At 36.5% G+C, this 24906-nt stretch overlaps 1 protein-coding gene across 1 annotated transcript in view; it reads right to left on the bottom strand.

The window, feature by feature from the left end:
- The window catches only part of WDPCP (WD repeat containing planar cell polarity effector), a 318395-nt gene that overhangs the window by 71032 nt on the left and 222457 nt on the right, over positions 1 to 24906 (bottom strand). Inside the window, exon 16 of the mRNA XM_069493874.1 lies at positions 18448 to 18550. Coding sequence (XP_069349975.1) covers positions 18448 to 18550 — 103 coding nt within the window. The remainder of the gene's footprint in view (positions 1 to 18447; positions 18551 to 24906) is intronic.

The raw sequence follows: 24906 nt of genomic DNA, 5'->3' as shown, positions 1-24906 counted from the left end.
GAACAAAATTTTGATAATTATGGCATTCTTAGGAACTTTACTGAAAACTGTACATCTCTTAAATTATACAAGTAATATAGTATTGTATAGATCTCTACAGCCAAGCAAATCAGTTAGTCTTTGATGTGCTTGTAGTCATGAATGGTTTAAGATTATGTCTTTAGGGAAAGATGCTTATAGGTAGGAAGGTATAGATAAAAACTGACATCATGACATAATAAAGAAGGAAGGGTGAAGTGAAGCTAAAGTAGGTTGGCAAGAATATACCTCCTAAGTCAAACAAGTAAAATAATGTAACCTCTCACACACAATATAGGAAGTTAAACAGGTAGCCACAGTTTAAGTTGTTCGTAGAATTAAAAAATTCTTTTCTAGCTTAATTTTAGAAGAATTTTATATAATAAGACATTTTAAGTATAAAAGTAAATCTTGGCTGGGCATGGTAGCTCACATCTGTAACCCCAGCACTTTGAGAGGCCGAGGCAGGATTGCTTGAGCCCAGGAGTTCAAGATCAGCCTGGGCAACATAGTGAGACCCCATCTCTACAAAAAATTTAAAATATTACCTGGGCATAGTGGCACATGCCTGTAGTCCCAACTACTCAGGAGGGTGAGGTGGGAGAATTACTTGAACACACGAGTTTGAGGCTGCAGTGAGTTGTTATCACACCACTCCCCTCCAGCCTAGGCAACAATACAGCAAGACGCCCTCTCTTAAAAAAAAAAAAAAAAAAAAAAAAAGCAGCAGCAGATCTTCACCGTCATCCACCTATTGGATATAATTCTTACACAATTTACAATGGTTCCATTATTTTACAGTGAAATCCAAAAGGCATTTTAGGAAGAAGATAACTTATTAAAAACCAAGCTTTTGAATGATTTTTTTTAAGGACATGGGAATGCAGTGATGACATATCATTGGCTAACAGTAAGGAAGATAAAGATACCAATTTTGTTAAATATAAGCATAGAAGAAAAGTAAATACACTAGTTTTATTAGTTATCCCTGAGTAATAATCAGTTATTGCTGGGTAATAGTATGAGTGATCTTTATCATCTTGATACTATGTTCTCTATATTGTGTTCCCTTAAGTTCTCCATTAAGCACAAATAAGCTTTTATATCAGATTTTTAAAATACATTTTAAAAGGAGATGGCAAACTTATAAAGTTACAGCTTTTTTATAGCATAGTATCTGAAAGATCATATATGATAAATATATTTAGAAATATAATGCATTTGGAAGAATTTCATAATATGCAAATGGTAGACAGCCACATTAAGTACAGCTGGGATATCTTTGAATAAGGTTTTTAAAATATACTCATTTCTCTGCCTATAAGGGTTATATAAGTTGCTTCCCCATTTTTCTTTGTTTCTAAGTACTATTTTTTGAATCTCATTGTAACAGATGAATTGCTAACTGTCCCCCCAAATGGCTTTGCTTTTATAATAACAGGTGTTTTGCTGGTGCATGATCACCCATTAAAGATATTTTCAGACTTTCTTACAGTAGTGTAGCCTTATGACCAGCTTCTGTCCAAGGGGATATGAACATAAATGATGTATAACAAGTCCTGGGTTGTAGCCTAAACAAGAAAAGAGTATCCCCTCCTCCTTTTTCCTCCTTCCTGTAGGCTGGAATGCAAATCTTCAGTGATGTAGATGAAGGCTATTACCCTAGAAAAGATAAAGCTATACCACAGATAAAGCCTGGTAATCTATTAATGATACCAGCATGCTTTACCAGTCTTGGAACATGTCCCAGGATTGTCATGTGAGAATGAAATGAAATTCTTGTTAAATTATGGGGGGTTATGGTCTCTTGTTTTACAGCACCCTAGATTATTCCATACCAAATACATCATTGGCATTAGATAGAAGAACAGTAAGTTATAAAAAACACTTTCTTGAGCAGCATACTAGCAGCAGAGGCATGAGTGTGGAAGGTTTTCAAAAGGAGTTTAGGATGAAGGATGCCATGTATAGTGTTGCTAACACTTTGAACACGGTGACTAAAGACAGCTGTGCATGCCTGGCACATTCTCTGGCCTGTGACTATGTTCAGTGATGATGATGAACAACATAGTAACTTTGAAGGTTTCTGTATGTCAAGTGAAAAGAAAATGATGTCTGGTCTCCTTACATGTGTAAAAGGTACACATTCAGAGTTCATCAGTAAATTAGAAGAAGAGATTTTTAACATTGATAATGAAACTCCAATTGTTCATTAATTGACCAGTGGTGAAATAGCCAAAGTGGTTCTGGATCAAGGCAATCGAGATAATCATGATGAAGATGATGATGTTAACACTGCGGAAAAAATGCCTATAGATAACATGGTGAAAATATTTAATACATGATAGGCTTGTTGAAGGACTAGACTAGCATGCATTCATAATAGAACAAGAAATAATGTCAGTTTATAAAATCAAAGAGAGACTTCCAAGACAAAAACCATTATTAATGAGATAGATGACTCTAGAGGAAACATTTTAAAAAGCCATCCAACAGAATGCCTACTCATCCCTAGAGGACCCAGTTCCTGTTTGCTCAACTATTTCTGATATTTCTCCTCACCTAGAAAAACAAAATGCAAAGTATATAGTAACCTTTCAATCAAAACACAGCATTGTAGGTGGAGACTGAAAGCTTGCTATTGTTTGTTGTTGCTGTTGTTAAAGTTGATATAATGCTACTAAGTTACCCTGAACACATTATTTTTTCAATGCATTGATGGCATGTCATTTTGTTCTGTTAAGCAATAATTTTCATCAACACTCATAAGTACTTATCAGTAGCATATAAATTCAGTCAGGAATGATGGTGATGCCAAACAACCTCAGATTGTCCATATGGGTGGCCGAGGTAGTGACACCTTTGCATTCTAATGGTTCATGTATACAAACATTGTTTCATGCATAAAATTATTTACCTTCAGGCTATGTGTATAAGGTATATATGAAACATAAGTGAATTTCATGATTAGACTTGGGTCCCATCCTCAAGATATCTCATTATGTATGCCCAAATATTCCAAAATCCAAAAACCCTTGAAAACAGAAACATTTCTGGTCCCAAGCATTTCAGATAAGGGATACTCAACTCATAATTACTGATAGGGAAGGATTTACTTTTCCCATTTTAATTCATTTGCTGTATGTATTAGAGCCTTTTGGTTTTGGTTTTTATTTTTCAGGATAGCCTTTTTGTTACTCATTTCCTCCATTAGTGCTTTCTTTTATAGTAGTTGATTTTTTGTAGTTACATGTTTTGATTCCCTTCTCATTTCCTTGTACATTCTAGTGTTATTTTCTTTGTGGTTATTGTGGGGATTACATATAACATTCTAAAGTTAAAACAATATTACTTGGACTGATACTAAGTTAACTTCAGTTGCAAACAAAAAAACTCTATTGTTATACAGCTTTGTCCCTGTCCTCCTACTCTATGAAGATGTAATTTGTGACATCAATAACGTACCTACTAAATTTATATTTTATGCATTTGTATTTTAATTAAGGCTCAAAAGGAGAGTTACAAACCAAAGTAAAAATAATACTGGTTTTTATATTTGACCATTTATTTCCTTTTATTGGAGATCTTAACATCTTTATATGACTTTGACTTAGCATCTGTCATCCTCTCATTTCAAACTTCTCATTTCAAACTTCAGGACTCTCTTAGCTTTTCTTGTAGGGCAGGCCTAGTGGTAATAATCTCCCTCAACTTTTATTTATCTGAGAATATCCTAATTGCTCCCTCATTTTTGATAGACAGTCTTGGTATTCATAAAATTCTTGGTTTTTTTTTTTCTTTTAGCAGTTTAATTATAACATCCCACAGCCTTCTTGCCTCCAAAGTTTCTGCTGAGAAATCAGCTCATAATCTTACTGAGAATTCCTTGCATATGACGAGTTGCTTCTCTCTTTCTGCTTTCAGATTCTCTCTTTGTCTTTCAACGGTTTGGTTATAGTGTTTGGGTTGATTCTACTTGAAGTTCATTAGGCTTCTTGGATTTATAAGACACATGTCTTTCCTCAAATTTGGGAAGTTTTTGACCCTTATTTCTTCAAATAATCTTTCTGCCCCATTCTGTCTTCTCCTGGGATATTCATGTGTATATCAGAATACCTGATGGTGTCCTATACGTCCCTTAGGTTCTATTCATTTTTCTTAATCCTTACTGGTCCTCAAACTTGATAATTTCAAGTATCTTAAAGTTGGCTGATTCTTTCTTCTGCCTGCTCAAACTTGCTGTTGCATCTCTCTAATGAATTTTTAAATTCAGTTATTGCATTTGTATTTGCTCTAGAATTTGGTTCCATTTTATAATTTCTATCTCTTTGTTGATATTCTCATTTTGTTCATATGTTGTTTTCCTGATGTCCTTTAGTTCTTTGTATGTTTTCCTTTAGCACTTTGAGCACATTAAAGGCAGTTGTTTTAAAGTCTGTCTAGTCAGTAAGATGGCCTTGCTTTCTCAGGGATAGTTTCTGCCAATTAATTTTGGTCCTTTGAATGGACCCATATTTTCTTGTTTCTTTGTATGCCTTGTGATGTTTTAGGGGGCAGGGGAGATTGAAATCGGGCACTTGAAAAAGCCTTCTATCCCAGTCTTGGCAGACTGGCTCTGTGCTGGGGCAGTCCCTCCAATAGCTCGGCTTGCTCTAAACCTAGGGATTGGCCTGAAGTAAAAGCTTATGGTCTTCTTAGGTCGTTTCTGTGCATGTATCTTACATTGTGGCTTTCTCAGTTACCCTGTATACATGGATACTTTTGAATGTCTTCATTTCTGTAGGAAAATAGCCTGTTGCATGGCAAGAGTGACACTATCTTGAATGAAACCACCATGAAGACCAATGTTTGACTCCTGCATACCAAGGTGTTCTGCAGTAAGGTCTTTAAACAATGCCTATAGCACAGATTTCCCCAGTGGTCACACGTTTTGACAAGAAAGTCTGTGACATGAGTAGCTACACATGTCTTTACCCAAAAAGTCTGCTATATAAAGGATACTTTGTGGAGGATGGGTGCAGGGATCCACCATCTTGTGACCACTTAAGACATAGCTTCTGTTTGTAAGTCCCTATTAAGTATTTATTTCTGAGACACTGGATTTGTTAGCTTCTTTCTTTGGCCTCTAAGCTCCTTCAGGCTTTGGTGGTAGGTTTGTATATACACTTGCTCACTGGTAAACAATTTCTCATAGAGTCTCACTTCAGCTTCTTCTCAGGACCTTAGATGGTCTACCGTATGTCTCGACCTTAATCTCTTACCCCAGGCATCTGCAAGTCTGTAGACTGTGCATCTTTCATGAGGAATGCCTGCTGCTGCTGTTCTCCACCTGAGATCCAAGTTAGGCAAAACAGAGATCAGCCCTTCAGGCAGCACCCAGGTAGGTGAGAACATTGCAAATGATGTTTGCTTTGTTCTCTCTAGTTCAAGGGAGGAGACTCGGAACTCAGTTGTCACCTCCTTCAGATCAAGACTGTGCAATGCTGGGAGAAGGTAAGGCAAGAGTGAGTAAAAAAAAGCCATGAAATTTTCTATTGTTTTTAAAGGTGGCTTTTTATTAATTAGGTTGTCAACCTGGTTGCTGCAGACCTCTGACTGTTCCCAGAGCTCCTATTAGAGTAGGTTGGCCAGATTCTGATTTTTTGATGTAACTGTTGGGGAACAAAGGCATTCCTATTCAATTTCGCTGATGTCATTCTCAGTGTGGAATTGAAAGATGGAAAAGGCTACTGGCACAGTTTTCTGCGTATAATAGTCCCCTCTTTTAATCCATGGGGGATATGTTCAAAGACCCACAGTGGATTCATGAAACAGTGGATATTACTAAACCTGACTGCTGTCAATCTGAACATGTTTCTGTTTATGTCTTACATCCACAAACTTAATGCCTTTTCCATCTTTTTAAAAAAAAATTTTAAATTTCATTTCAGCATATTACGGGAGTACAGATGTTTAGGTTACATATATTGCCTTTGCCAGACCTGAGTCAGAGCTTCAAGCATGTCCATCCCCTAGATGGTGCACACTGCACCCATTAGGTGTGTATATACCTATCCCTTCCCCCATCTGCCCAACACCGATGAATGTTATTAGTATATATGCACTTAAGTATTGATCAGTTAATACCAATTTGATGATGAGTACATGTGGTGCTTATTTTTTCCATTCTTGGGATATTTCACTTAGTAGAATGGGCTGTAGCTCTATCCAGGATAATACAAGAGGTGCTAGATCACCATTGTTTTTTGTGGCCAAGTAGAACTCCATGGTATACATATACCACATTTTATTAATCCACTCAGGTATTGATGGGCACTTGGGTTATTTCCACATCTTTGCAATTGTGAATTGTGCTGCTATAAACATTCAAGTGCAGCTATCTTTTTTACAGGATGCCTTTGTCCTTTTGGGTAGATGCCCAGTAATGGGATTGCTGGATCAAATGGTAGTTCTACTTGTAGCTCTTTGAGGTATCTCCATATTACTTTCCACAGAGTTTGCAGTCCCATCAGCAGTGTATGAGTGTTCCTATCTCTCCGCATCCACACCAACATTTGCTGTTTTGGGACTTTTTGATAAAGGCCATTCTCACTGGAAATAAGTGATATCTCATTATGGTTTTGATTTGCATTTCCCTGATGATTAGAGATGTTGAGCCTTTTATCATATGTTTGTTGGTCATTGTTCTGTCTTCTTTTGAGAAGTTTCTGTTCATGTCCTTTGCTCACTTTTTGATAGGGTTGTTTGATGTTTTCTTGCTGACTTTCCAGAGTTCTAAATAGATTCTAGTTATCAGCCCTTTATCAGATGTGTAACATGTGAATACTTTCTCCCATTCTGTAGGTTATCTGTTTGCTCTCATGATATTTTCCTTGGCTGTGCAGAAGCTTTTTAATTTGATCAGGTCCCATTTATTTATTTTTGTTGTTGCTGTGATGGCCTTTGGGGTCTTCTTCATAAATTCTTTGCCTAGGCCAATGTCTAAGAGTTTTTCCAACATTTTCTTATAGAATTCTTATAGTGTCACACCTTAGGTTTAAGTCTATTACCCACTGTGAGTAAATTTTTGTGAGAAGTAAAAGGTGCCGATCCTGTTTCAGTCTTCTACATGTGTCTATCCAGTTTTCCCAGCACCATTCATTGAATAAGGATTCTTTTCCCTAGTGTATGTTTTTTTCTGCTTTGTCAAAGATTAGATGGCTATATGAGGATGGTTTTGTATGTGGGTTCTCAGTTCTGTTCCATTTGTCTATGTCTCTGTTCTTGTGCCAGTACCATGCTGTTTTAGTTACTATAGCCTTGTAGTATAGCTTGAAGTCTGGTAAATTGATGCCTTCCAGTTTTTTCTTTTTGCTTAAGATTGCTTTTGCTATACAGGGTGTTCTTGGTTCCATATGAAGCATAGAATTATTTTTTCTAGATCTGCAAAAAATGATGTGGGTATTTTGACAGGGTTTGCATTGAATCCATGGATCACTTTGGGTAGTGTACACATTTTAACAATGTTGATTCTACCGACCCATGAGATTGGTATGGTTTTCCACCTCTTTACGTCCTCTGCTCTTTTCTTCCTCAGTGTTTTGTAGTTCTCCCTGTAGAGATCTTTTACCTCCTTAAATATATTCCTAGGTATTTTATTTTCTTTGTTGCTATTGTGAAGGGTATTGAGTCTTTGATTTGGTTCTTAGTTTGATTGTTGTTGGCATATAGGAATGCTATTAATTTCTGTACATTGATTTTGTAACCTGAGACTTTGCTGAATTTGTTTATCAATTCCAGTAGTCTCATGGCAGAATCTTTTGGGTTTTCTAGATATGGGATCATATCGCCAGCAAAGAGTGATAGTTTGACCTCTTCTGCTCCCATTTGGATGCCCCTGATTTCCTTCTCTTGTCTGATTGCTCTGGCTAGGACTTCCAGTACTATGTTGAATAAAAGCAGTGATAGAGGGCAACCTTTTCTGGTTCCAGTTCTAAGTGGGAATGCTTTCAATTATTCCCCATTCAGTATGATATTGGCTGTAGGTTTGTCATACATGGCTTGTATCATTTTTAGGTAAGTCCCATCTATGCCTATTTTGTTAAGGATTCTTATCAGAAAAGGGTGCAGAATTTGTCGAATGCTTTTTTCTGTGTCTATTAAAATGATCATGTGGTCTTTGTTTTGGCTTCTATTTGTGTGGTGAATTGCATTTATAGATTTGCATATGTTATTTCTGCAGGATAGGCACTAGTTCTTCTTTGTAGGTCTGGTAAAATTTGGGTGTGAAACCATCCGGTGCAGAACTTTTCTTTTTAGGAAGGATTTTGATTGCTGTTTCAATTTCAGTACTTGATATTGGTCTGTTCAGGAATTCTATTTCTTCCTGATTGAGCCTAGGGAGGCTGTGTGTTTCTAAGAATTTGTCCATTTCCTCTGCATTTTCAAGTTTATGTGCATAGAGTTTTTTATAATATTCATAAATGATATTTTGGATTTCTTTGGCATCAGTTTTAATTTCTCCATTTTCATTCCTGATTTAGCTTGTTAGAGTTCTTTCTTTTCTGCTTCTTGTTAATCGAGCAGGAGGCATGTAGATTTTATTTTTTCAAAGAGTCAACTTTTTGTTTTATTAATCTTCTGTATAGTTTTTTTGTTATCAATTTCATTTAGTTCTACTCTGATCCTTGTTATTTCTTTTCTTCTGCTGGGTTTGGGGTCAGTTTGTCCTTTTCCAGTTTTTTGAGACAATTCATTAGATTGTTGATTTGTGATATTTCTATCTTTTGGATGTAGGCATTTATGGATATAAATTTTGCTCTCAGGACTGCTTTAGCTGTATCCCACAGATTTTGATAACTTCTGTCACCTTTATCATTAAGTTCAAAGAATCTTTTGATTTCCATCTTGCTTTCCTCCCCAATGCAATAATTATTCAGCAGAAGGTTGTTTAGTTTCCATGACTTTGTGTAGAGATGAGAGTTTCTGTTGGAGCTGATTTCTAATTTTATTCCACTGTGGTCTGAGAAGATGCATGGTATAATTTCTTTTTTTGAAGTTTGTTGAGACATGCTTTGTGGCCTAGGATATGGTCAATCTTAGAGAATGTCCCATGAGCTGATGAGAAAAACATATATTCAGTGGTTTTGGGGTAGAATGTTCTGTAAATGTCAGTCAGCCCATTTGTTCTAGAGTTCTGGTTAAGTCCATTGTATCTTTGTTTATTTTCTGTTTGGAGGATCTGTCCTGTTCTGTCAGAGGGGTGTGGAAGTCCCTAACTATTATGGTGTCGCTGTTTATCATTTTCTTTAGATTAAGTAGGATTTGCTTTATGAATCTGGTTGCACGTGAATTAGGTGCATAAATATTGAGAAAATTGTTATATGTTCTTGTTGAATTGTACCCTTCACTATTTTTTTTTATTTCAGCTCATTATGGGGGTACAAAAGTTCAGGTTATATATATTGCCCATGCTCCCACATCCCCCCGAGTCTGAGCTTCAAGCATGTCCATTCCCTAGACAGTGCACATCACACTCATCATGTAGGTATGCACCCATCCCCTCCCCCACCCCATCCCCCCCAGTCAGAACTTCAAGCGTGTCCATTCTCCAGACAGTGCGCATCACACTCATCAAGTAGTTATACACCCATCCCTTCCCCCCAGCCCCCACCTCTGTCCGATACCCAATTGGTGTTATTCCCAAATGTGCACTTAGGTGATGATCAGGGAAACCAGTTTGCTGGTGAGTACATGTGGTGTTTATTTTTCCATTCTTGGGATACTTCATTTAATAGAATGGGTTCCAACTCTCTCCAGGAGAACCAAAGAGATGCCATATCACCGTTATTTCTTATAGCTGAGTAATATTCCATGGTATACATATACCACATTTTGCTAATCCATTCATGAATTGATGGGCATTTGGGTTGTTTCCACATCTTTGCGATTGTGAATTGTGCTGCTATAAACATTCGGGTGCAGGTGTCTTTTTTATAGAATGACTTTTGTTCTTCTGGGTAGATGCCCAATAATGGGATTGCTGGATCAAATGGTAGGTCTACTTGAATCTGTTTAAGGTATCTCCATATTGTTTTCCACAGGGGTTGCACTAGTTTACAGTCCCACCAGCAGTGTATGAGTGTTCCTGTCTCTCCCCATCCACGCCAACATGTATTGTTTTGGGACTTTTTGATAAAGGCCATTCTCACTGGAGTTAAGTGATATCTCATTGTGGTTTTGATTTGCATTTCCCTGATGATTAGAGATGTTGAACATTTTTTCATATGTTTGTTAGCCATTTTTATATCTTCTTTTGAAAAATTTCTATTCATGTCCTTTGTCCACTTTTTGATAGGGTTGTTCGATTTTTTCTTACTGATTTTCCTGAGTTCTAAATAGATTCTTGTTATCAGTCCTTTATCTGATGTGTAGTATGGGAAAATTTTTGTCTTTCATTACTTTTGTTGATTTGAAGGCTATGTTATCTGAAATCAGAACTGTCACACTAGCTATCTTTTGGCTTTCATTTGCTTGAGATATTGTTTTCAATATCTTCACCTTCAGTCTGAATGCATCCTTGTGGGTTAGATGTGTTTCCTGAAGACAGCAGATACTTGGTTTGTGTATATTTATCCATTCGGCCAGCCTGTGTCTCTTTAGTGGGCAGTTCAAGCCATTCACATTTATTGAGAGAATTGGTAAGTAGGGCAGATTTCTGTTCTTCCTGTTGAGTTGAACTTTATTGCTTTGTCTTCTCTCTTGACTCATTGTGGTATCTAGCCTTTGAGCTTTAGCTTTTGGATGATTTTACGGTGGTTGAGTGTTTATTGTGCTGATCTGTGTGTAACATTGTTCTGAATACTTCCTGGAGGACAGGTCTTGTCTTGATGAATTCCCTCAGTCTTTGCTTGTCTGAGAAGGTCTTTATTTCTCCTTCATATAAGAAATTCAGTTTTGCAGGGTATAAGATTCCAGGCTGGGCATTATTCTGTTTGAGAAGAGTAAGAATGGGGCCCCAGTCTCTTCTGGCTTGTAAGGTCTTAGTTGAGAACTCTGCCATTATTCCTCATGGGTTTTCCTTTGTAGGTTCCCTGCTTCTTTTGCCTTATAGCTCATAGGAGGGCCTCTTTGGTGGTTATCTTGGTCAGTCTGATGACTGTGTGTCGTGGTGTCTTCCTGTTTGCGATGAATCTCCCAGGAGTCCTTTGAGCTTCTTGTACCTGGATATCTAGATTTTTAGCAAGGCTTGAGAAATTCTCCCCTATTATATCCTCAAATAGCTTATCCAATCCTTGTATATTTTCTTCTTCACCCTCAGATATGTCTATGATTCTCACATTAAACCTGTTCACATAATCCCACATTTCTTGTAGGCTTTGCTCTTTTCTCTGCTCTATCTCTGCAACCGACTTATTTAATTGAAAGGTGTGATCTTCAATCCCTGAGATGCTTTCTTCTGTTTGATCTACCCTATTCTCGAGGCTTTCCACTGTGTTTTGTAATTCCTTGAATAAATTCTTCATTTCCAGAAGTTCTGTTTGACTTTTCTTTAATATTTCAATTTCTTTAGTGAATTTTTCTTCCAAGCACTGGATTTTTCTTACGGTTTCTTTGTGTTGGTTATCCATTTTCTCTTGCATACCATTGAGTTTTCTTACAATCCATGTTTGAAATTCTTCTGTCATTTTAGTGTTCTGAATTTGGTTGATGTCCATTGCTAGAGAGCTGGTGTTCCCCTTTGGGCATGTGCTTTCCACTTGATTTTTCATTGTTTCAGAGTTCTTTCACTGATTCCTTCCCATCTGGATCAGCTGTTGCGTCTTACCTTTAGATTTTCGTGTAGATAGTAACATGCCAAGTTTAGTCTCTAAGCCAGTAGGTGGTGTTTGTGGGTCAGATTCGACCACACCCTGTATGATGAGTCAGTAGATGCAGTCAAAGGGTGTGCAGAACAACCTCCCTGTCAGTAAGTGGCGCTTGCTGGGAGGAGCAAGCTGCAGTGTTGTTTTTGGGTCCTGTAACCAGCTCTTGTTCCTCTGGAGAGGCACCCTAGTGTTTCACGTGGTGGGTGGGGCCCTGGGACTTCCAGGTGTGTCTTTATTCTCCACCTCAGCAGGAGCAGGTGGGGGAGTGAGGCTGGGTGGAGCTGGGTTGAGTGAGCCTGCCCTCAAGTTCTGTAAATGCTGTTAGCAGGGGTCAAAGGTCTATTCTCTGCTTCTGGGCAAAGCCGCCAGGGAGGGGCTGAAATGGCCCCACTTAGCCAAAAAGTCTGTGTGGAGGGGTGGGGCTGTCTGAGACCTGCATCCTGGAACAGGCCTTGCTGCTTTCCACCCTGCCCTATTCCGTGGTTTCTCCCAGGACTCTGCCAGTAGGCAGGACCTCAAGCCAGCAGATCTCCCATGACTGTGATGCAGGCCAACAGGTTTCCTGCCCAGGATCACAGCCTGAGCTGGGAGTGTGGCCCTCCTGTGGGAGGATGGTTACACCTCAAGCACACTGATTGGCCCCCGAAGGCACACACACCTCAGAAGGCTCATTCACAAATAAATATCCCTTCTGTGCCCCTGGGCAAAGCAATCGAGACCTGGGTCTATAGCATCTGGTCTGCAGGCCTGTCTCCTGGATCAATGTCTCTCCACCTCGGGATATGCCCTGTTCTCCTGCAGTCACCAGGCAGACAGCGCCTAGGACGGCTGGCAGGTAGGAGCTCACAGTCTGAGTACCCCTCAGTCCACTGTAGGGCCCCAAAAGGAAAGGTCCCATTCCCTGCAGATGCCTCCGAGTGGTGGCTAAATTGTTTCTCAATAGCTGCGGGTAGGGAAGAGGAGAATGAAGGAATATGGCGCCTGCTGATCAGCTCAGGTATGCAGGGCGAGAGGTGGGAGCCTGATGCCCTGTCTGAAAGAGGCTCACTGGCAGCAGCCATCTCTGGGCTGGTGTTGGCAGGTCTCTCCAGCCTCTCAGGAGCCCACCAGTAGTCTGAGATGCAAGAGAGGGGAAATTTAACCAATCCCCCTATCTTTGTCGCTGGTCTCCAAACCTCTCATGGGGCCTTTTTCCTTACGGTTGTCTGCAGCTTCTTCCTGTGGAGTCTCCTGTAGTTTCAGGCACCCTTCCTTTCGACCATCTTCTGATCTATGTTTGTCTGCCTGTTAATTTTTTTTAAGTTTCTTCTGAAATCTTTCTCATCCGCCATCTTGCCCCTCCCCTCCAAACTGTCCCTTTTCCATGTTAACTAAGCAGTTATCAGGCACTGTGGCTATAACTTTTGCAGTTTGAGGTGCATCAGCAAAAGTAGCATGAATTTCTTTTTCCTTCTTCACAATTTCATGGATAGAAGATTCATTTTTACCATCTTAGAAAGCTCCCCCTATGATTTTTTTTTATTTCCTTATTGAGTACTTTCACCTTTTCAGATAAGAAAGCATGTTATGGTTTCTCTTTGGTATATATCTGAATTTCCAGCATCACTACTCTTGTGCTTTGGAGCCATTATTAAATAAAATAAGGGTTACTTGAACACAAGCACTGCAATACTACAACAGTCAATCTGATGATGACTGAGATGGCTACTATGTGACTGACAAGCAGGTAGTGTATACAGTGTGGATGTGCTGGACAAAGGGATGATTCACAGCTTGGGCAGGATAGAATGGGATATTGTGAGATTTTTATCACACTACTCAGAACAGCATGCAATTTAAAGCTTATGAACTGTTTATTTCTAGAAGTTTCTATTTAATATTTGCGGACTGTAGTTGACTGCAGGTAACTAAAACCACAGAAAGTGAAATCACGCATACAGGGGGACTATTATAATAAAGTATAAATATCTGTATTATTTACTACTGTGAATGGTTATTATTATTTTAATAGTGCTATTGATAAGCCCTTTAACAAGGATAAAGATTTGTAACAGTGCAATTTTGCTGTAAGTTGCACCAAGTGAATTCCAAAATACCCTAGTTTCAAGAAAAGTTATAGCTATTGTATGAAATGGGGAGCATAATGAGGATTCTAGAGTCAAAAATTTTTGCAAATGCTATAATAGTTTACTTTGGGACTTCTCAAAATATTTTATGTATATCAGAAATTTCCTAAGAAATTACTTTGTATTAATATTTCCTTTATGTATTTGGCCACACATCTTTTATTTTGTTGAATATCTCATGGAGCTATTGTATTGAGGAATCCAAGGTGGGAATTGTAGGAATAGCAAATTGATTAAAATTGCTCAAGGGCAGTGGCTCTCAACTTTTTGAAAGTTATGGAACATTTCCACTGCCAACCCATTCCATTGTGTATACCTAAAGAAACCTCTCAAAAATTCACCACTTGAGTAGTTTCTACTTCAGAGCTAAGTTGTGAGGACCAAGTAAGATAAGGGATATCACAGTACTTAACGTAGGTGACTTTGTTAATGTAAATTTTTAAAATTAACTTTATTTTGAGATAATTATAGATTTGTATGCAGTTATGAGGAATTCCATGTATCTTTCCCCAGTTTCCTCCTATGAAATGTTGCAAAACTTTAGTACAGTACCAAAACCAAATATTGATAATGATACAGTCAAGATAAATGTAAAATTTTTAATTTGTAGGAATAGTGTTTTATGTGCAATACATAACTGGATTGTATATATTACATATTTAAATATATCCTTTCTAGAACTTTAGACATCAAAAATTAAACTAAAAGAAGATTATGGACCAATCCTTCATGAACATAAATGCCAAAATTTTAAAATAATAGCAAATCAAATCCAGCAATGTTTAAAAATACATCACAAGTTGTGTTTATTCTAAGAATGCAAGGGTACTTTATCATTTGAAAAAAAATCAATGAAATTTACCATCTATTGAACAAATCATATGATCATCTTGATAAATCCAGAAAAAGATTCAATAAAACTCTACACCTATTGATAGAAACTCTGAGCAAGCTAGTTATTGAACTTTCTTAATATGATTAACAGGTTTATGCATTTAAAAAACCTGAGGAGAACCTTATGCCAAATGGTAAATTATTGAAGGCTTTCCCTAAGAATCAAGAAGCAGAAAATGATGCCTGTTATAACTTCTATTCAAGATTATACTGCAGCTTCTAGCCAGTGCATTATATAAAAAGAAAAAAAAGGCATAAGAATTGGAAAGGAAGGAATCAATCAAACTGTCCTCATATGCAGATGACATGACTGGGATGTAGAAAATTCAAAAGAATTTAAAAACTATTAGCATTAGTGCTGCTGTTGGCTATAAGTTCAATGTATTTAATAACAGTAGTCAATTGTGTATGTACCAGAAATAAACAGAAAATGAAATTTTTAAGTAAGGTTACTATAAACTAAGCAAAAAAAGAAATACTTTTAGGATAAATCTAAGGGAAGATATGAAAGACCACTACAGTGGAAACCACAAACATTTTTAAGAAAAAATAGAGAAGACATAAAGAAATCAATTCAGCTCAACTTTGTCTATAAATTTATGAAATTCCAACCAGAATTTCAGCCCCTTTTCCCTTTTTTCCCCTTGGGTTGGGGTGCAAGCTGATTCTGAGATTTATATGGAAAGATAACTAAAGCAATCCTGAACAAACCTGGGCAACTTGCACTATCTAAGATTTAAAGCCAGAGTTGCTTAAAGCAGTGAGGTATTTGTGCAAGTATAGACAAACACACTAATGAAATAGAACAGAGTCCAGAAACAGTCTATATACTGTCACATACACAAAAATACAATGCCTTTTGCCACCAGAATGGCTAAAAGACAGACAATACCAAGCATCAGTGAGGATAGACAAAACTGGAACTCTTATGCACTGCCGGTAAGGAGGTAAATTGTTGTAGCTACTACAGCTGCATATCCTGTGTCACAGGAATTCCGCTTCTTAAGCACAAGTCCAACAGATCTACATACTTATGTTTCTTAAAAGACATACATAAGAATGTTCATAGCAACACTATTTACAATAGTCCCAAACTTGAAAGAGCCCTAATGTCCATCAAAAGTAGAATGAATAAAATTGTAGTATATTCATACATTGGAATACTGTTATAGCAAAAAGAGTAGAAGGATTACAACTATATGCAACAATATGAAAGATTTTCAGATTCATAATGTTGAATAGAAGGAGCCAAATAATAAAGAATATATGTAAAAATCCATTTATATAAACTTTGAAAAGGGCGAAATCAATCCACTGGGCTGTTAGTCTGGATAGTTGGGCTGAGGGTGTAGTATCTTGAAGGGTGTACAGTAGGGCTTCTGAGGGGCTGGTAATATATATTATTTGGTCTGGATACTGGTTACAAGAATGTGTCCACTTAGTGAAAAATTCATTTAGTCATACACTTAGGTTTTGTGCACTTTGTATGTATATGTCAATAAAGTTTTTTAAAAATTGCCATATTGTACACTTTATCATTATCATTCAACTTTTGCTTTGGCAAAGCTTACTTTTAACTGTGTTGACAGTTATTATGTCTGATACTTTTTTTTTTTTTTTAACAGACTCTCCCATGTAGCTGGAACTACTCATTATATCTTACATAGTTTGGCCGCCTGCTTGCATCAGAAAACTACTTTGAAAGCCAAAAATTTAATAACTTTCTGCTTTGGGGTAACTTTAAGAGAATAGTGGAATTAAATTGAAGGAATTTGAGAGAATATTAGCATTCCCCGGCATGATGCAGGCTTCAGCAAAGAGCCGAGCAGAGACCATGATGAGGAAACCAGAGATTCTTCCCTAACTCCACTTGGAATTGTGAGTACAGTACCCAGTTTTATGAACAAAAGTGGATTAGAACATTCATCTAAGACGTTAGCCTCTTGAAAGTTACTAATGTTATTGAATGGTATGTTTAGCAAAAGATAGGAATCTAGGTCAAAAGGCCTAAAACAAGGCTGAGAAAAGGGGAGTCACAGGGCTTCACTGAAAAGATACTTGCTAGACATGAGGCAGGGCTCAAAGAGGGTACACAGATTTCTGGCTAGGAATTATCAGCTGGCCACAGTAATCTGATCAGAGAATACATAGGGCACAAGATGCATTTTGGTGAATAGTGGAGTTTCTTCATTTTTCTGAAATTTTATGGTAATCTCATGATATTCCTTTTCACCCTTAGTCATTTAAATAGGTTAGAATGCAAAAATATCATTCATTACATCTGATACCCTGGGTGGAAGACGCAGGATAGAAGACAACTAAGGAAAATTGGCTATGAATTAACATCCTGCTGTTTTCCTAAACAGCTAGAGGGATCGGGATGGAGAATATTTGTATCCCCATCACAATTCCTGTTAACATGCTATGGGGTTTCATCATTTAGTTAGAAGTGACTTCACATAACAAATATAAATTGAACCTACCTCACAGAGTTGTGGTAAAAATTAAATTAGTTAATATCTGTAACTGAGAATAGTGTCTGGCCCATAGTGAGCATTCAATAAATATTACCTATTACTATTAATAGGAGGTACATCACTATCCTTAGCAAGTAACAAGATACAATGATAGGTCAACCTATCTAATATTGAATTAATAGTATTCCTTATGGAGATTTGAAAGTGGTCTATGCACCTTTGGATTCAGTCAGTTTGGAACTCTCTTGGGGAAGAGAGAATGATATCTTGTTGGTAAGCAATTGTCAGCCCTGGTATTCAGGTTTAAAGCTATCATGGTAGAATGGAGCTATAATATTTTCAGGTACTTACAAAGTGGAAAACTTTTTAAAACTTCTGTTTTATAGGAGTTCCTCAGAGAAATCAATTATATTACAGGGTCCTTTGTCTAATCTAGAAATAATAAATGCCAGGAAGAATAGGAAATGGATTTCCAAGTATTAATACTGCCATTAGATGAACTGAGTCTAAAAAAGGAAGTTAGTATTGATATAATACTCTTTTAAAACTTTCTTTTTATATTATAAAGTTTAAGTGGACTTTTAGATTCAATCTAAGGCTTCTGATCTGTCTTCTTTAGAATACTCCACTGAAAAATGACTAACAGCTTCTATATGAAAACAAATCACTCATCAAATTTAAAATACCATATGAAATACGTTGCCTAATATAGGACAGAATTCTTCTGAAATATGACATGTCTGTGTATAAATAAAGGATTATATGAATTTCTGTGTTGGTTAATTTTAGTAATAGCACTGATAATGATAATAAACTCTTTTCCCCAAAATCTTATGAAAAGAATAATGTCCTTTTTACTAAATGACTTATAGTAATCACTGATTATCAATTTCACATTTATACAATTCCAACTTGTATTTCAATATTGTACTATTTGTCAAGGCTTAATTCTTCTTTCTTTAAAGGCACTGTCTTTACAAGAAAGTAATTCAAATTAACCAACCATGCCCTACAAACATAAATAGAAATGATACTGAGTATTGATTAAAACAAAAAGCACTTTAAAAAACCAGCATTAATTCTTACCAACTCCAGAGGTTATTGATTCTGCATCAATGTCACTAGCTCTTTTTCTTGCCACTTCAGCTAGTGCCAATTCACCCTTATCTAGTGCAAGGTAATGGATATCCTTTGGAAATAAAGCAAAATAAAAGATTAATCCAAAATGAATCTTGCTCAAGTTACAAAGGAGAGTTTGAAAGAAACTTATTGTTCAGATTACAAAATAGAAACAGCTGATGAATATTCTTTTTAGTTTTCCAGTACAAGCAAATTTTTCTGAATTGGAGATCACAGCTATAACTAAAGGCAATTATTTAAAGTGTTTGATATACTCTGTTTTGTCAGGGAATAAAAATCTAACTGCTATTTTCTTTGGTGAAACTTTAATATCTGAGGGAGCTTCTTCAGAATTTAATTCAATATTACATTCTCAAGCACTCTAAAAGAAATACTAAACAATCTGATTTTATATGTTTGGCATATATTTGTTATTATTACTACTACTATTATTTTGAGCTTATTCAGTTAATAAATAATTACTATCTAGTAAGTACTGGGCACTGTTCTGGAGTATAGAGATCAGTTACAATACCATGTCTCAAATAGCTTTGAGCCCAGTTAGAGACCACTGTAAATCAACAGTTAACCACAAAAAAGTATGATAGATTTTATGGCAGATATTTGTACAGAATACTATACAGCCAAAGAGGAGGAAATGATCTTTGATCTGAGTCTTGAAGGATGAATAAGAATTACACTAGCATGGAAAATGGAGAAAAGGTGACAATGACACCTGATGTATATATACAAAGAAGCTTGAGAAAACACAGCTCTATCAGGCAATGGCAGATCTTTTAATACGGAATGAGTGTTGGATATGTGGGAGAAAGCAGTGGAAAATAAGAGTAAACAAGTAGATAGAGACACTACACAAAGGATTTAGAACTCTTTTTGGTATACAAAATGATTATTGGAATGAAAACTTTACTACATAAAGATGGAAAAAATATGGTTAGTTTATAATGAAGAAATATAAATGGCCTACAATCAGGAAAAAATATTTCACCTTATTCAAATAAATGCAAATTAAAAAAATGTAATTTCAAATTATATACATTTTTAAAAATTAATAACCTCAAGTTGCAAAGTTTTGGGAAAACAGGCACTTAACATTTACTGGTTAAGACTTTATAGAGCAAGGGTCAGTAAACTATGGCCCATGGGCCAAATCTAGCCTGGCTTTTGTACCGTCCTCAAGTAAAAAATGGGTTTTTACATTCTTAATGGTTTGAAGAACCATGCTCAACCACTGTTATTGCACTCTGAATGGCTTTCGAATTAGCTTTTGAGGCAGGCTTGAAAATGTTTCAAACTAAAATTACAAAGCAAAACAGTGCTTATCTGTGAAACTGTGATAAAGTCATTTCAATAAGAACATTATTTGAGTTGCAAGTAATGTCAGGCTATGGTATATACGTCTTGCACTGTCAAAGTTTTTTAAAAAAGGCTGGGCACAGTATCTAATGCCTGTAATCCCACCGCTTTGGGAGGCCAAGACATGAAGATTGCTTGAGGCTGGGAGTTTTGCACTCCAGCCTGGGCAACATAGCAAGACCTCATCCCTGCAACAAATTAAAAAATTTGCAGGGCATGGTGGTGCAAGACTGTCATTCAAGCTACTGGGGAGGCTGAGGTGGGAGGATTGCTTGAGGCCAGGAGTTTGAGGTTACAGTGAGCTATGATCGCACCATTGCACTCCAGCCTGGGCAATAGATTCTGTCTCTTAAAAGAAAAAAAAGTGATATCTCCATTCCTACACAAATTTCCAGAGACATATTTTCTGATTTCAAACTACAGCAGTGTTTTTCAAACCTTGATCCAAGTGCAAAAGAAATTTCCATATTCCAAAATCCATTTAACTGTGCAATTGAGAAACTTTAATTAGAAGTGATTTGCAATGTAATGACAAGCTAAAAGGCTAGAATGCCTTTTAGCTGATAGAATTCTAAAAATGTCTTCCAGTCTGTGAATATACTCAATTAAAACCATATACTCAAGAATTGATATCAGTATTTGGCAGTACCTATCTATGTGGAAAGACATTTTCAAAGGTTAAATATGTACACTCTCATTGTAGATCAGCATTAACAGATTAATGTTTGCAAAAGATGCTGAAGATAGGAAACACCAGCTTTCAACCCCAATTAAGTGAACTGTTATCCCCCTCCAAAAAAGAATTCCACTTTCACATATACAGACCTGTATTATAAAAATTATACTCAATTATTATAATATTTTTAATTTTGTCAATAAAGATTTATGGACATTTGGTTTTTTTCTTGTTATATAAGTACCTATATAATAACCTCAGTTTTGCCTCTTGGCCCACAAGCCTATCATATTTTCTATCTGGCCATTTCCAGAAAAGGTTTGCTGGCCCTATGTTTTAGCAATACATCAGAATTTTAAATTCACTTGCACTTTGGGGAAATCTTCCTAAGGAAATGGTGGGACAATGTCCAAGATTGGTGATTAAAGCATTGTTTATAACAATGAAAAATTAGAAGCAACTTAAATGTAGATCAATTAAAATAATCATATGGTTTTTATCTTTTCATCTAGGAGTTCAATGATACTTTCATAATAGATCCTTATATTCAGTGAAGAAATTCGTTATTTAAAAATACATACTACTATATCCAACTTGCTGATATTTAAGAATTTTGCATCTATGTTACCAATTAAGACTAGTCCATGACTGACTTGACTTGGTCTTCCCTTGACTAGTATCAAGGTTATAGCTTACAAAATGAGTTATGTGGCTTTCTCTAATTTCTGTTCTCTGTTGAAATTTGTATTTGATTCTTCACTAAAAGTAAGCAAAAAATATGCAATACATTTGAGAAGAAATTACCAAGTATTACTGAAGGACATAAATAAATACCTGATTAAAATACAGACATACATCTGCTTAGGTCTGGGAAGACTATACATCATAAAGATATCAATTTTGACCCCAAATAATCTGTAAAATTCAGTGGAATTCCAATAAAAATCTTCTCAAAGTTTCTCATGGAATTTGACAAGTTGATCTTAAAATTCATATGTCAAAACAAATGGTCAAGAATATTCAAGTATTCTAGTTAATTTTAAGACTATATAGTACTGGTATATAGGCATATAAACCAAAGAAAAAGAAACATAACCATACATATATGGTTTTATTTGTGGATTACTAGTGTGAGCTCTTTATGTTGAGCAGTGTTGTAAGTATTGCCTGTAAGATCTGTGGTCCACAAATTATTTCTGGAATATTTTCTGTCTTTCTCATTCTTCCTTAATTATCTAATTTCTCCTCTGTACTTTGTCAATTGTTAGGGGGAACTAGAGTCATTAATTTGAAGAGGGTAAACCTCAACAATTCTTAAACTGATATTGTATCTCTGCTATGAATGTCTTCATTTCATAATCTGTTTGGAAATATTAAGCAGTCCATTTATTTACTGATACACTTGTGGGCTTCTTCACTATTCATATATCTGAATGTGGCCTTTAGTGAAATACAGTACTAGAGAGTGTATCTCTATAATTCCATGCTCTCAGTATGACAGACTTCATTAAATCTTTAGGTTCTTGTAAAAGATATATCTAGTATCTATATCACCTCCCAAATGGCTATCTTCTGGATTCATTTGTTTTATAATTTTAGACAGTTTTAGCTTTGGAACTTAGTTTAAATGTATTTATACAATTAAATGTATTCACAAATACTATGACTTGAGTGTCCCTGCCAAAAACTCTCATGTTGCAACTTACTTGCCAATGTAATGGCATTGGAGGGGGTGGGGTCTTTAAGAGGTGTTTAGGCCATGAGGGCTCTGTCCTTATGAATGGATTAATGCTGTCATGGAGGGAGTAGGTTAGTTATCAAGAGACTGGGTTTGTTATAAAAGCAAGTTTGGCCTGATTTCCTCTCTCTTGTGTGCTGACTTCTACCTTCTACCATTCTGCCATGAGATGACTCTCGCCAGATGTTGGCAACCATGCTCTTGGATTTCTCAGCCTCCAGAACTATCAGCCAAATACACCTATTTTGTTTCTAAATTACCCAGTCTGTGGTATTGTGTTATAGCAGCAGAAAATTAGCTAAGACAACAAAACTTTTGGAAATGGTCATATTCTAAGTGAATCAAGAAAATAAAATCCACTCAGCTATTTATTTCATTTTCATGTCCTTTACTGGAATAGGCTAGCACATGTAGGAATAAAGGACGTGCACTAAAGCTGGTTGAGATTAATTAATGCTCAGGTACTGTTAAGTCATACTACATTAAAGAAGTTGCAAGCAAGAGGCCACATCCAAACTTCAGATTTAATCAATAGCTATTAACTAATCAAAAATTATTCAATAAATTATTATGGAATATTTACTTTGTACCAGATGCAGAGGTGAATTTTACATGAACCTAATGAAGCTTAAGCTTTTTACCTCTTACTTGTGTAAGTCCTTTCTGGTACCTAATTTTGTATTTAAATATTTAAATTATTTTCCTTAAGTAGTGTTCCTCAAATTGTAAAAGCTTCAAGCCCTATAATACAACCTGAATCTACGCCAGGCCAGATACCTGGCCATTAAGATTCTCACAGACTAGTGGACTGTGTTATCACTAGTTGTTCAGAATCATGTGTCTGGAAAACCCAACTACATACTGCCTAGAAGAGACTAACTTCCCCTCTAAGGACACACATAGACTGAAAGTGAAGGGATGGAAAAAGTCCATTCAGATGGAAACCAAAAGAGTGCTGGGATAGCTATTCTTATAGCAAATAAAACAGACTTTAAGGCAAAAACTGTAAAAAGAGACAAAGGAGGTCATTATGTAATGTTAAAGGGGTAATTTCATCAAGAAGTTTTAACAATTGTAGATGTACATGCATCCAACATTGGAGCACTTAAATATATGAAGGAAATATTAATAGATCTGAAGAGAGAGATTCACTGCAAATATAATAGTAGGAGACTTCATTACCCCACTTTGAACACTGGACAGATAATATAGTCAGAAAATCCATGAGGAAATATTAGACTTAAACCATACTTTAGACCAAATGGACCTAACATATATACAGAACATCCTACCCAATAGCAACAGAATTCCTTTCAGGTACACATGGAACATTCTCCAGGATATATCCTATGTTAGGCCACAAAACAAGTCTTAACAAATTTAAGAAGACTGAAATTATATCGGGTATCTTTTCTGACCACAATGGCATGAAACTAAAAATCAGTAACAGGAGGAATCTTGGAAAACTCACAGATATGTGGAAATTAAACAATAACCAATGGGTCAAAGAAGAAATTAAAAGGGAAACAAATATCTTACTCTGGGCCCCTAGCACTTTGGGAGCCTGAGGCAGGAGGATTGCTGGAGCTCAAGACCAGCCTGGGCAACATGGCAAGACGCTAGCTCTAAAAAAATAAAAAAATCAATTAGCCAGGCATGGTGTGGTGTGCCTGTGGTCCCAGCTTCTTGGGAGACTGAGGTGGGAGAATTAATTGAACCCAGGAGTTTGGGGTTACAGTGAGCTATGATCATGCCACTGCACTGCAGCCTGGGCACCAAAGTGAGACCTTGTCTCTAAAAAAAAAAATTTTTTTAAGTATCTTGAGATAAATGAAAATGGAAACACAATATACCAAAACTTATGAGATGGATGCAGTCCCCCTCAGGACTGAGAGGGAAGTTTATACCAATAAATGCCTACATCACAAAAGAAGATCTCAAACAACCTACCTTTACACCTTAAGGAACTAGAAAAAGAAGAACAAAGTAATCCCAAACATATAAGGAAGGAACTAACAAAGATCAGAGAAAAATAAAATTAGAAAAACAATGGGCCAGGCACAGTGGCTCATGCCTGTAATCCTAGCACTCTGGGAGGCCAAGGCAGGAGGATCTCTTGAGCTCAGGAGTTCAAGACTAGCCTGAGCAAGAGTGAGACCCCATCTCTATTAAAAGTAGAAAAAATTAGCTGGGCATGGTGGTGTGTGCCTGCTGTCCCAGCTACTTGGGAAGCTGAGGCAGGAGGATCACTTGAGCCCAGGAGTTTGAGGTTGCTGTGAGCTAGACTGACTCCACAGCACTCACTATAGCCTGGGCAACAGAGCAGGACTCTGTCTCAAAAATAACAAATTAAATTAAAAAAATATATAAGGAATGCAAACAACTCAATAATAAGAACACAAATAACCTGATTAAAATATGGGCAAAGATCTGAAGAGACATTTCTCAAAAGTAGAGATATGAATGGCCAATAGATGTATGAAAAATGCTCAACATTTCTATTATTGTCAGGGAAATGCAAATTAAAACTATAATAAAATATCACCTCATATCTGTTAAAATGGCTACTGTCAAAAATATGAATAAGTTTTGACGACGATATGGAGAAATGAGAACACTTGTATGCTGTCGGTGG

Source organism: Eulemur rufifrons, chromosome 19 (genome assembly GCF_041146395.1).
Source record: "Eulemur rufifrons isolate Redbay chromosome 19, OSU_ERuf_1, whole genome shotgun sequence".
Taxonomy (NCBI): domain Eukaryota; kingdom Metazoa; phylum Chordata; class Mammalia; order Primates; family Lemuridae; genus Eulemur; species Eulemur rufifrons.
This window is presented reverse-complemented; position numbering and strand designations above follow the sequence as displayed.